This window comes from Colletotrichum destructivum, chromosome 2 (assembly GCF_034447905.1).
Source record: "Colletotrichum destructivum chromosome 2, complete sequence".
NCBI classification, from domain to species: Eukaryota; Fungi; Ascomycota; class Sordariomycetes; order Glomerellales; family Glomerellaceae; genus Colletotrichum; species Colletotrichum destructivum.
In genome coordinates, this window is record NC_085897.1 from 3,087,077 (window position 1) to 3,099,628 (window position 12,552).

Consider the following 12,552-nt stretch of genomic DNA (forward strand, 5'->3'; position numbering starts at 1 on the left):
TTGGTGATCGACATTATCCAACCCTTCTCGAGACTTCAACCCCCTTGGCCCAAAGCGACCCTCGTCGGAGGAGCCCTGCTGGTGGATTGAAACTATACTTCTTTTTTTCTTTCCTTTTCTTGACGCTACTCTGCCCGCCGTTCCCTTGCCAAGCTCGCCTACGCAATTGTTCCCCTGCTCTTATTCCTCTCTGCACCGGTGGACCCGGGGCCAACAGGAGGACCCTCACCTTGCAGGGACTGCTGGACCTGGCCAGGTCAGCTCAATACCGCATTCGGCAGCATCTCGTTGGGGCAATGGAGCTGGCGGAGACGAGACGACTGGGCTGCTGGGGACAAGGCAGGCAGCTTCCAAGGCGATTGGGGGAATCCCGGCGGACGCCATCGACAATAGCAGTGAAGGGACTGACATTGGAAGAAGAGGAGCAGGGAAGACGACGAATGATGACGGCCCCTCGTGTTGCTCTCGCCGCCCCGGCGCGCGTGCCTGGTGCGATGGGCGCGCCAACCTGGGACCCATCGCCATTGTCACCATCGACTGGTAAGCGTAGACCGGGGCGGCATGGGGATGGAGATGGGGAGGAAGAGGAGGAGGAGCAGGAGCAGGAGGAGCTAGAGAACATGGAGCTTTGCCAGCACCGCCCTCGACCCTGGGCGGCGGCAACGATGTACATGGGCATGTGCAGCGTGGACCAGCATGAACTCATAAGTTTCCTTGACGACACAGACTCGGACGCTGACGACTTTATCCTGTCCTGCTCGTCTCCTCCATCGCCATCACTATCACCACTACCACTACCACTACCACTACCACTATCACTATCACTACCAACACCATCACCACCAACACCATCACCAAACACCATCTCCCACCCCGCTGCGCACGCTCTGATTGACGAAAACGTGATCGACGACGACGACGACGACGACGACGACGACGAAGACGAAGAAGACAAAATCAAAGACGACAACTCCGGAACCAGCACCGGTTTCTTCGACAGCACCACCTCCTTCTACCGCTCGTCTGCGCGGTCCAGCTTCTCGTCGACGACGAACTTGACCTTCACAACAACAATCACAGCGGCGTCAACCACGACGGCAACGACACCGGCGGCGACGATGGCGCCCTCCACCATTGCCAACAGCTTCCTCAGCACCAGCGGGGGCGGCGGCGGCGGCGGCGGCGGCGGCTGCGCTAGACATAATGGCAAGACGACAGCAGCGGTTGAGACAGCTGCCCCAGGGCGGACCAGCGAAGATAGCGTGGACCGGTCCCACGGGCTCTGGGACTACCTGCATCATGGACTCGACGGGTACAGCTCGCCCGACCTGCGACAGCTCCAGCAGCAGCAGCAACAACAACAACCACCATATCACAATAAGCAACAACCCCGTCAACAGCTGTTCTCATCATCGTCACACCACGACCTTCATTCCTCACGACCCGGCTCGTCTAGGAGCCGCCAACCGTGGGAGACGACGACCCGCGTTACGCGGACGAGCTCCGAGTCGATGATGACGGCAGGCAGCTCGACCGCGACGGCGAACTCGTCTGCCTGGACGACGAGGACGAGCAAGATGAGCCACGAGAAGAGCGGCAGTAACGACAGCAAGAAGACGATGGCGACGACCGTGTCGGCACACTCGCCAACGGCGGCGACAACGACAACGACAACGACGACAACGATACCGATACTACAAGGCATGCGCGAGACGCTGTCCTCGGCCGGGTCAGCGACAACCGTGGCCCCGCCTGTGTCGCCGTCAACGAGCTCCTTCGGCGCAGAAATGACGAAGCAGGAGTTCGAGGCCTTGCCCGAGGCCATCCAGCGAAAGGTAAGCGAGACACTGTCGTCGTTGTTGTTGTTGTCGTCATCTCCCTCGAGTTTCTTGTTTCTTCCATTCGGTGTTACTTTTTCTCTTCCTATTGTTCCCTTGGGGAGCGCATCAACCCGCTCCCCCCTCGGTCATGGCATCCTCTTTTCCCTCCCTTTATTCACCCTGCCACATGATACATCTGCCGGTGGCTCCAACGGCATCTTCCTTTGTTGGCAAGTGCCGGGGTTGTTTTAGCCTCACCTTGCCCCCCTCGGTCGAGGGAGCGACACCGTCGATTCACCGTGCACTCTCAGAGACTGTCAGGTCATTTGGCCCTGGACGCACGGGGAGCCGGTCTTGCCATAGGCACAGACGTGCGCTGAACGGTGTCAAGGACACTGGCGCAGCGCGGATGCAATCCTTCGTGCACTCGGTCAGTCAATGGGAAATGGGAAGCGAGTCGAGCGGCTCAGGATCAGGGCAGGGGTGCTGGTGGAGTGAAATGAGGTGGGAGAGCAAGAATCTCCCAATCTCACTCTCACGCTCACTCTCACTCTCACACCCGCTCTCACTCTCACTCGCCCACACACGCGTACTCAGTAGCTGTAGGGCCTAGTCCAGAGCGGGCCCTCGGATGAGATGAGTGTGAGTCCCTGACCCGGGCCTGGGGTACCTCAAGCAGAGGGGGCCGCTGCGGACGGATGGATCTTCAGGTACCCAGCGAAACGAATTGGCCCGCTGAGGCTTGACCACCACTCCTCAAGACGCTCCAACTGCAGCAGCATCTGCGGCACAGCGGGCAGCGAGTCCACTGAGACATGCTTCTCTCAGCCCCCCCCCCCCCCCCCCCCCAATCATTTACACATCACCACCATCACAAACCTCCTCTCCCCCACACCTTTATGCACCCGAATTCCAATATCACCTTCATCACCCCTGGAGCAGCCAGTCAGCATCAGCATGGGGCCAGTTCTCGTCAGGCACAGGCACATCGGCGGGCGCAAGCGACCCTCTAACGACCCCCGACTCTTCTTCTGTTCGTCGTCGCCCCATGCATATGCATTCATCGCAGCCAGCCGCTGAAGAGCACAAAAAAAAGATGACGAGTGCCATTGGACAGAAGGCCGACGGGGGCGCGCTGTCGTCACGAACTCGCACTGGGCGAATCGTAACGTGTATTGGCGAGATTGACCGGAACGTGACGGTCAACAACAATGACAGGGCCGTCCGTTCCATCTCATCTCACCTCTCATCTCTCGTCTCCCGTCTCCCGTCTCTCGCTTCGGACCTGTTCAGCTCTGGCCCTCGCAGGCCCGTACTCTCGTCCCTCCATGCGGCGGCACAGCTCCTCCACATTGCACTATCGGCATACACATATCGTAACACCACGCATGTCTCTCTCTGCATCCCCCCCCCCCCGGGTCAACCATCTTCAGCCGTCAACACTTCTTCCCGTGCTGTTGTGCTCCCCTTCTCCCCCAAGTCCGAAAGACATGTCTTACATCTCTCTGGCTTGTTCCCTCCCCGTTCCTGACTACCCCCTTCTCGGATTCCCTCCCCTCTCCTACTCGAGTCCAACGGCGGTCCTCTCTCTCTCTTCGGGCAGTGCCAGCACATCACAATTCCCACATTCCATGGAACCCCCTCGGGCCGCCGAGTGGCTCGGCTGGCGAAAGCGGATATCCATCTCCCGGACATCGTCCCCCTCACAGACACACACACACACACACACGACCCACGAGTCACAGAGGCTGTCTATGCACGGCACCTGCATCCGCACTGACGCTGGGCCTGGCCCTGGTGCACTGACCTGATTTGACGTGCATCACAGACTCTTTCCCATACGTCTGATCCCTCCTCATCCTCACCCTCCCCCTAGCTCTTCTTCTCCCGAGCCCAAATAGCTCTTGCTTATCGTCCCTTCACCAGCCGCCGTCCGATGGCTCCTGCCTTCCGTCGACGGCTTGGATGAACTTTTCCATGAAGCCATGGATCGCTGCCGGGTTGTTCCCTGACTGCCTATGGATGCCGTCCCAGAACCCTGAGCTTGGGTCTTGGCCCGGGCTCGAGCATATTGACCTCAATGTACTCTACTCGACTCGACTTGTCCTGTCATCAATGATCGAGTGAAGCCGGCCTGTGTCAGTGCCAATGCCAGTGCGAGCTGCAGGTACTGGCCCTACTACGGTTGCTTTTGCCGTGCTGCAAGTCAACCCCATCCAGACATCCTTTCCTCCCAAGGGCCAAGAGGGTACTCTTCCTTTTAGGTACCTTTGACAGACCGTCCCTTGATAGGTAGCTGCTCGCTCTGCTCCATCCTTCATGCACCTCAGCAGATGCAATGCGGGCCCCGTACCGTCCACAAGCACCAACACAACACGCCCGCCCATTCCTGCAATAAGACAATACATGCCCTCTGTTGTTTCTCAATTCCATTCTCGCCTTCCTTTACATTCCACTCAATGCCTTTGTATCGTTTCTTTCTTCTTTCCGATCGACCATACTAAACCTCTTCTTCAGTACTTCAGCTCCCTCGAACGTCTTCACTTCGCCAGCCTCGCACCGGCTCCCACTCCCCTCTCCAAACATCTCGACGTCTACTGTCATCGTCCAGAGACCAGCCCCAACCCCAACTCCAACCCCAAGACATTGAAGCAGCGTCGTAGAGAACGCCAGGCCAAGATTGCCTCTGACCAGCTCTCCGACTGCGTCAAGAGACGACCCTCCCGTCGCGCCGGCGCCCGCTCCTCGAGCTCTTCCGTATACGTGCGTTTGCCGGACAAGATCAAGAAGAGACACTTGACCACCGAAGAGGAAATCATTGCTTCCCGGAACAGGAGACACGACATCATCCTTGACCCGGCCGATGAGGCCATCTACAAAGTCCGAAGAAGAGCGTCCAGCCTGATAGTCCACGACGACCTGTGGAGTCCAACCCTGTCGGTAAGACCGCAGACGATGGAGACCCGGCCGAGCCAAGAGACGTGCCAGCGGGTGTCCAAGCCCGAGGAGCCGAAGTCGCCTCAGCAAAAGCGGGATTCCTTCTACGACAGCTTCCGGTGGCTGGAAGAGGACGACGAGCTGGACTTACGCCTGCAGCTCGACGACTACCACGCGAACCTGAGTGATGACATGCTCGCCAACTCGAGACAGCGCAGGCCGTCGTTCCGCAGGCACCTGTCAATCAGCAAGATACCCTTCGGCCGCGCCTCGCTCTCCATCAATCGCCCCGGCACCACCCCCGCCGTCGCCAGCAACCCTGCGTCCCCACGCTTCGAGAGCTCTCCGGCCAGTCCGCAGACTGCTACTTCCCCCGGGCATGGCCGCCGGAGATCCCGCGCCCTGTCGCTGATTTCGCCCAAGCACAGCCCTCAGGACACCCTCGCCACTTTCGACCCGGAAGCGGCTCACTACCAAGACCCCGAGGCCCGTCTGAAGCTGCGTGTCTATCTCGCGTCCCCTCAAAAGTTTGACGAAGCCATCGAGTTCGGCTTCCCTTCCAAAGAAGCCATGGTCTCGAAGTCGCCGGTCAAGGACTTCAAGCAGCCCAAGACCAAACTGTCCAAGTCCGCAGTGGCAGACGAGACGGAGAACATGCGCACCTTCCTCGCCGACGACAGGTCCTCCATCTTCAGCGATTGCGGGTCGCTCGATTCGGACTCTCCCAAGACGCCCCATACTATGGAGATGGCGGGGCTTCGGCCGCCGCCCATCAAGAACGATCAGCCGCACTCGCCCAAGCCGTCGACCGAGTACTCACGAATGCCGGCCGAGGCGCGGGAGATGACTCTGCGGATGACCCTCACTCGCCCTGATCTCCGAGCACACGAAGACCAGATGTACGGCTGGCAGAAGAACTGCCCGCCGGGCAGGAAATCGACCAACCCTCTGCGCGACGAGTTCCCCACGTCGACATACGTCCGAGACGCATCGTCCAAGGAGAGCATCGAGCGTCAGTTCGCGGCCATGGACCAAGAGAGCGCTCAGGCCAGCGACCGAGGCGTCATGAAGCGTTTTTGGAACAAGGTCCGCCGTGCACCCGCGTAGCGCGCTTCTGTTTCGAGAGAAGGCCATCATGATGTCCAGGCTCAGATGCAGGCTCGAGAAGGGAGAAGGCCGAGGCACCGACCTACATTACACCCGTTAGATACCGCTGCGAACACCCGCATCACGATATGAACAGTACTTGTTTCTTATACCCCATCTCAACAAATTTTGTATAGTCTAATTCCATAGTGTCTATTATTTCCTATTTCTCCAGATTTTCTATGCCGGGAGTTGTCATTCATGGGATCGCTAGAGGCATAAAGGGAAGGGCATCGGTTAGTACGAGAAAGAGAGAGAGAGAGGTATTTACCGCCCTTTCCGCCCGTCATATTTCACAATCACACGGATAGCGTCGTCTTTGTTGAGAGGGTAGATCTTTGCCTCAAAAGGGGGGTGGGGAAAGATCGGTGTAGGAAGGGGTTAGCATTTGTCAATGATGGGCGCCTGCGAGCGTCTCTGCTAGGTTTAGTAGAGAGGAAGAAAGGAAGAGAGAAAAAAAATTAAACAACTTGAAACTAAGTTGCCTCTCAATCTTCCGTCCGTATTGTGGTGCATGTTCTCGAGGGATTTATGTCATGGTGACATTTGACTTGTGTCACGGAACGGCCCTGCTTAGTGGCTCGAGAGCCGCAGGCGCCAGTCGAACCATCTTCATCACTCTGCAGTGCCGGCGGCGAGAGATTGACCGCGATGACACATGCTAAGGACCTAGAGGAGAGGGGAGGGAGGGTGATCGGCTTCGCTGGATTGGCTAGGCTAGGCCGGTGTGGCACTGGAAGAGAAGGACGAGGAGGAGTAGGTGAACAAGTGATCCCGGGAACCTGGGTGATAGTCGTCCTTGATGGCAAGCCTCACGGGCCCCTTTCGGGATTCCCGCCAGGTTCAGCTGTGGGATAGAAACACGGCAGAGAAAGGCCCCCCCGCCCCGCCTCCCCGGAAGGGTTTCCCCCCTTTCTTCACACGTACACATTCACACGCTGTTCTCTGACGATTGGGATATCACATCGCCGTCATCATGAGCGGCTTGTTTGCTCAGAACGAAGGTTGAGAATGGGGATATCGAGGAGGGCACGAAGGGGCCGAGGGAACACAGAAGAAGATGGAGGGAAATGGGCGTAGTGTGTCGATAGGATAGACCCTTCCTTGGATGGGATGGACAGTGAGGCGTTTGTTATGGCAAGGACGCGGGTGTCATTCTCACGGCCTGTTGTCATGGCGGCGCTTGGGGCGTCTTGATCATGTTGGGGACGGTGTGCGTGGGGGGGTATATGACTGTTAGCGTCCTCGAGGAGAGAGAGGGAAGGAAGGATCTTGATGGCGACCGAGGCGAGGGTGAGGCATCACGAAGGGGGCGGGCACAGGGACTAGACGTGCGTGCGTGCGTGCGTGCGTGCTTGTCACTCTCTGTCCTTGGGAGGGGGATGGATGAATTCGAGATCATGATGTCAGGGTTCTGGTTCCAGTTCTGATTCTGTTTCTAGCGGGTTTGGTCTCTTCGGTCGGGAGAGTTGTGTTCTGTGGATAGTCTAGAAAGCCCGTTTTGAGGGGGCTCCCCCCCCCCCCCCCCCCCCCCCCTGGTGATATCGAACTGCCGAGAGTGGCCAATTTTTTCTTCTAATGTTCAATTGACCGGCTACGGTTCCAGCTTCTCGGAGAGTTTCTTTTTGCCGCGGGTCAATAGAACCATTGAAGCCTACATCTTTCGGCGGTTGGCGTTCTGGGGAGGCATCAGTTTGGTGGTCGGGGATTCGGTAGGGGCGTTGTCACTATTGGATCCGTGCTTCTGGCACGTTCGTTGGGCCGTTGTCTTGGCTTGCGGTCCGAAGGATTGGATGGAGAGAGAGAGAGAGACGGAGATGACATGGGTCCGGTTGGAAAAGCAAAGTGCCGTCATTGCGCCTGCTGCTGCAGCCTTGCTTCTTTGCGACTTTCGAGACGAAACAGCTCAGGCCCGGAGAGGCGAGGGGGCAGACGATAAAGGGGGACGGAGAGCATTGGCTGAGCTCGGACGGTTCCGAGACGTGCTTCTCGATGCCGCCCACGTGCGAAGAGCGGATTTCGTTTCTTTTCCTCCCCCCTTTCTTCCGTACCTTGACGTGTTCCGGGTTTCACGAGGGAGGGGGCTAGGATAAGAGGGAAAAAGAAACGAAACGTAGTGATGAGTGGACGCGGACTCTTGAGCATCTGCGAACCATGGCCCCCAACTCGAAGCTTTGGTTAGTCTGGTCTCAGCGGCATTTCTCGTACATCGTCATGCAGGGGTAGGCATGGCCAGAGACCCCTTTACTCGTAGGTCAGTCATTCGGGAGCCCTCGAGGCTTGAGGAACGGCTGGCGGAGACGTATGAGCCCCCTAGAATCACAACTTGACAACAGTCGTGGACGCTGCCCCTGACCGCAGCAAGTAAAAGGCGACCGAGGGGGATGCCGGAAGGGCCGGCCGGAGATACGACCGATGTGGGGCCATTGGTACCGGTTATCGGACCGGGGTCACGAAGGGGTCTCCTGCCTTTTTGGGAAGTCAGCCAGACTTACCACGGCCACTTTTAGGCCGTCTCGAATGCGTGCCTACATACACATCAGCTGTCATGAGCTTGTCAGATACGAACTATGAACAATGCGACCTCGTCCGTGAAGTGATCGTCGCCAGTTGAACACAATGAGGGGGGGGCAGTTGTGGAGCTGGGCAGATGGCAACAGACGTACGTGGGACGACTTATGACTTTCGGGTAGAATCATACCGATGCATCGATTCCAGACGCCTTGGTTTTAATCCGCGTGTGTTAGGTAGGTAGGTATCCGTAAATACCTGTCCGTAATCTTCCAGAGAAGGGAAACAACCATCAATCCTTTTCTCATCGCATCACGTGACACCGCGTGGGTGGAGTCGTCCAAACGGGACCCCCCTTACCCCTGCGGCGTGGCCAAACGTCACTACACAGAAATTTTGGGGGCGCTAGGACCCCCCCAAGATTTTGAACAGGTGCGCGGTATGGGACGCCACTCACTCTTTCTAGGCCCCTTTCAACATCGCTGTTTTTCATGTTCACGATGTTGAGAAGCGCGAGCAAGCCATACGTATGCTGGCGGTGTCTCACAACCAGGACGCCGCTGTCCCCCGTGGCTAGCGGATCCCGACTCGCTCCACGGCTTCAACATGCCTCATCTGAGATTCCCCAAAGAGTAAGCCTCGGACGACTTGCAGGAGGTATGAGCTACACCAGAATTGAAGAGACTAACGTTTTTCACAGTCGTATGCTGGTATACAGTACCATCCCCGCGAGGGCGGCGTCGGCGGTGGCCCAGGAGGAAAGGGAAGAGGAAAAGGGAGAGGTGGTGGCGGTGGCCGCCCCATAACCGCCGCTACGGGCGAGGAGATGGCCCTCATCCGCGAAAAGTCGGACATCAGGCAGCGCCTGCGGGAGTGGGAGTCCATGAACCACGAGCCCTCTCGTCGCCTGCTCCAGGACATGCCGACCCACGACACCCCGCTGTCCAACTACCTGACCCGGCCGGACACGCTCCCCGGCGCCATGGATACGAGCAATGACGAAAGCGAGCTGCAGAGGAACAGTCAGAAGAACCGATCGCTTTTTGAGGCGGACGAGCTCTCCGATTTGCGCGGCTCCACGTCGGCCCTCGTCGCCGGCGACTTGGTCGAGACGAGGTAGGTCCATGTCCACCTCTACTGCAGGGACTACTCGGTCTACCCGGATGGACATCTCTTCTAATAAGTCGCAGATATGGAAGCGGACGCCTGCCGGTCCTGGCCGTCTGTCTAGGACGCCATCACGGCCTGCAGTATTTCTACATGAGCTCGGGTGAGGTCCTCCCCGAAAGCAACATCCGCACGCTCTTCACCCTCACAAACTTCACCAACCCTGCCAAGTTCCAGCCGCTGGTTGACATCCTGCCCGAGGTGCCCGTCACCAAACCGCGCAACGTCTTGGTCCACAAGCACGACCCGGCGGCTCTGAAGGCGGCCTCTCGCCTGCAGGGAGAGCTCATCAAGTTCTACCAGGACTCCGTCACCTTCTACCAGTCCCACCTGACGCTTGACACCGCCAGCAGCTTTCTGGCCCACCCGGACAAGACGTTGTATCTCAACCTGGAGGAGATAGCGGAGAAGCTCCTGCCCGACTATCTCAGGCAGCAGGGTAGGTTCCTCCCGCATGCCCTCTACGCCGTGCACACGGCGCTGCAACGTGACACTTGGGGCTTCCGCCCGCTGAACATGAAGTGGCACCGGCGCAATTACATATACGAGGTCCGATCCGTCTCCGAACTCCGCATCCTGCGCAAGGTCGAGAACCAGGTCCGCGAATTGGTCGAGGGCGCCGCGCTGCGCGACGACCCGGCTTCCTCGCTGTCGTTGCTCAGGCAGAACAGCCTTGGCTCCTTCATTCTCAAGGCCCGCGGCGTCATCAGGGCCAACCGCCTGAGGCGCGAGTGGACGCCCCACGGCATGATCGGTCCCAGCGACGAGGGCGCCAACAACCCCACCGCCTGGACCAAGCAGGAGCTCGATTACATCCGCTTCATGGAGCTCTGGTCCTGCCACCGCATCGTGCCCAACCCCTCGCAGCTCGAGAGCCTCGGCTCCACCATCCTCAGGCTGACCGACGTGTACAACGACGCCGACTGGCTCGCGCACTGGACCGGCTTCACCTTCCTTCAGGAGATCGGCTGGATCCCGCCTTGGGAAATCCCTGCCCGCTACGAGTACAGGTTCCCCGACACCCAGGTCCAGAGGGGCACCGGGATGGTCATGCCCCTCGTCGACGTGAACGGCTCTCTCCGGCCCGATCTCGCCCAGGGCCACCGCCGGGACTGGGGCGAGACGACCGTCTTCTGCGTCGACTCGGAGCAGACGGCCGACGTCGACGACGGCTTCTCTGTTGAGCCGGCCGAGAGTCCCGGCGAGCACTGGGTCCACGTCCACATCGCCGACCCCGCGTCGCGCATCGACCCCAAATCCGACCTCGCCCGCCAGCTCGAGAGGACCCCGTCCAGCTTGTACCTGCCCGGGTTTCCCAACAAGATGTTGCCGCGCGACCTCGAGCAGCGGTTCTCCCTCGATCCGGGCCAGCCGGCCCTGACCTTCAGCGCCAAGGTCAACGACCGCGGCGAGATCCTGGACTACAAGATCGAGCCGGGCACCCTCCAGAACGTCCTCCACGTGCCCAAGGACGAGGTTGCTGCCGTTCTGCCCCGCGACCCCAAGCAGCAGCCTGCGGGCGATTCCACCGACGTCTTCGCCGTCGGCAAACCTCCCGCGCCGCCGCAGCCCGTGAAGCGCATCACCAGGGCCGCCGACCTTTCCCAGAAGGACAGGGACGACCTCGTCCTCCTGAACAGGCTCTGTGCGGCTCTCAAGGACCGCCGCGTCGAGAAAGGTCAGCTGCCGCAGCTTCAACCCCGTTTCAGCTCTCCCGAGGTCTCCCTTGACAACGTCGTCGTTGACGGCTCCCCGGACGTGTCCAACTCCTCCGTGTCTTGGAAGGGCGACCCCTTCATCAGGTTCACTGAGCCGCGCCCCACAGCCGCCGACCGCCTCGTCGAGCGCCTCATGCACACCGCCGGCGAGGTCGCCGCGAAATGGTGCAGCGCCCGCAACATCCCCGTCCCCTACAGCACCCAGCCCGAGGCCCTCCACAATCAGGCCGCGCTCGCCTCCTACCGCGCCGCCCATGTCGACCCCGTCGCCGCCCGCGGTGATCCGATCCCCGTCGACGTCCTCCACGGCCTCTTCACCCTCGTCGGCAGCTCGGAGCTCACCGCCACCCCGTCCCCCTTCTACTCGGTCGGCCTCGACGCCTACGCCAAGGCCTCGAGCCCCCTCCGCCGCTTCGCCGACCTCGTCGTCCACTGGCAGATCCACGCCGCCCTCGCCCGCGAGCGCGAGACAGGCCGCTCCCTCGCCGGCCAGGACTGCTCCGAGGCCTCCGACTTCCTTCCCTGGACCCTCTCCACCCTCGCCCCCGCCCTACCCACGCTGCAGGCTCGCCAGCGCCAGATCAAGGAGGTCGACAACCGCGACGGGCCGACGCAGTGGGTCGCGCAGGCCCTTCTCCGCGCCTGGCGCTTCGGCGAGGCGACCCTCCCCAAGACCTTCACCTTCGTCGTCGACGGACTGTACCCCTTCGGCCTGCGCGGCCGCCTCGAGAGCTTCTACAACCTCTCGGCGTCGGTCGACGTCTCGCGCCTCGCCGCCGTCGCGAGGCTCGCCGAAGTCCAGGTCGACGACCGCTTTGAGGTCGAGATCGCCAACATCAACGTCGTGACGACGCGAATTGCCGTCCAGCCTCTACGGAGGCTCACGCCGGCGGAGGCAGAGGAGAGCAAAGGCCGCGTGCCCAGTCCCGCGGACGCCGCCTCGCTGGATGCCGTGCCTGCCTGAGAACCCCCATGTAAGAATGTCCAACGAGGGGGGTTCTGTCCCTCGTGTGCAGAACCGTGTATAACCATGTACAGTACAATACAAAGCTCTTCATTGTGTAAGAAAGGGGGGGGGGGGGGGGGGGGGGGGGGGGCAGCCTGGGCCGTTCCAGGACAGGGCGTTAATGTTAGATGTAATAGACGTCATGATCAAAACTCGTCAAAAAGAGACGTGGCGCGCGTAAACTTTGGTATCATATTCCATCATTATCAAGACAATGTAAACACACCGTCCCATATTCCTCCCTGTC

The 12,552-nt window shown here is 59.8% G+C and overlaps 3 protein-coding genes across 3 annotated transcripts; all 3 read left to right on the forward strand.

Moving 5' to 3' along the window:
• Window positions 1-443: 443 nt before the first annotated feature.
• On the forward strand, window positions 444-2,183 carry CDEST_03172 (uncharacterized protein; the record flags this gene model as incomplete). The annotated part of the gene is made up of 2 exons (XM_062919331.1): window positions 444-1,835; window positions 2,142-2,183. The coding sequence occupies 2 exons, from the start codon at window positions 444-446 to the stop codon at window positions 2,181-2,183; spliced, it is 1,434 nt and encodes a 477-aa protein (XP_062775382.1).
• Window positions 2,184-4,139: 1,956 nt separating this feature from the next.
• CDEST_03173 (uncharacterized protein) lies at window positions 4,140-5,864 on the forward strand (the record flags this gene model as incomplete). The annotated part of the gene is made up of 2 exons (XM_062919332.1): window positions 4,140-4,169; window positions 4,338-5,864. The coding sequence occupies 2 exons, from the start codon at window positions 4,140-4,142 to the stop codon at window positions 5,862-5,864; spliced, it is 1,557 nt and encodes a 518-aa protein (XP_062775383.1).
• Window positions 5,865-8,829: 2,965 nt separating this feature from the next.
• On the forward strand, window positions 8,830-12,361 carry CDEST_03174 (Putative ribonuclease II/R, nucleic acid-binding protein). Its single transcript, XM_062919333.1, has 3 exons — window positions 8,830-9,046; window positions 9,115-9,530; window positions 9,605-12,361. The coding sequence occupies exons 1-3, from the start codon at window positions 8,906-8,908 to the stop codon at window positions 12,261-12,263; spliced, it is 3,216 nt and encodes a 1,071-aa protein (XP_062775384.1). The 5' UTR covers window positions 8,830-8,905; the 3' UTR covers window positions 12,264-12,361.
• The last annotated feature ends 191 nt before the right edge of the window (window positions 12,362-12,552 follow it).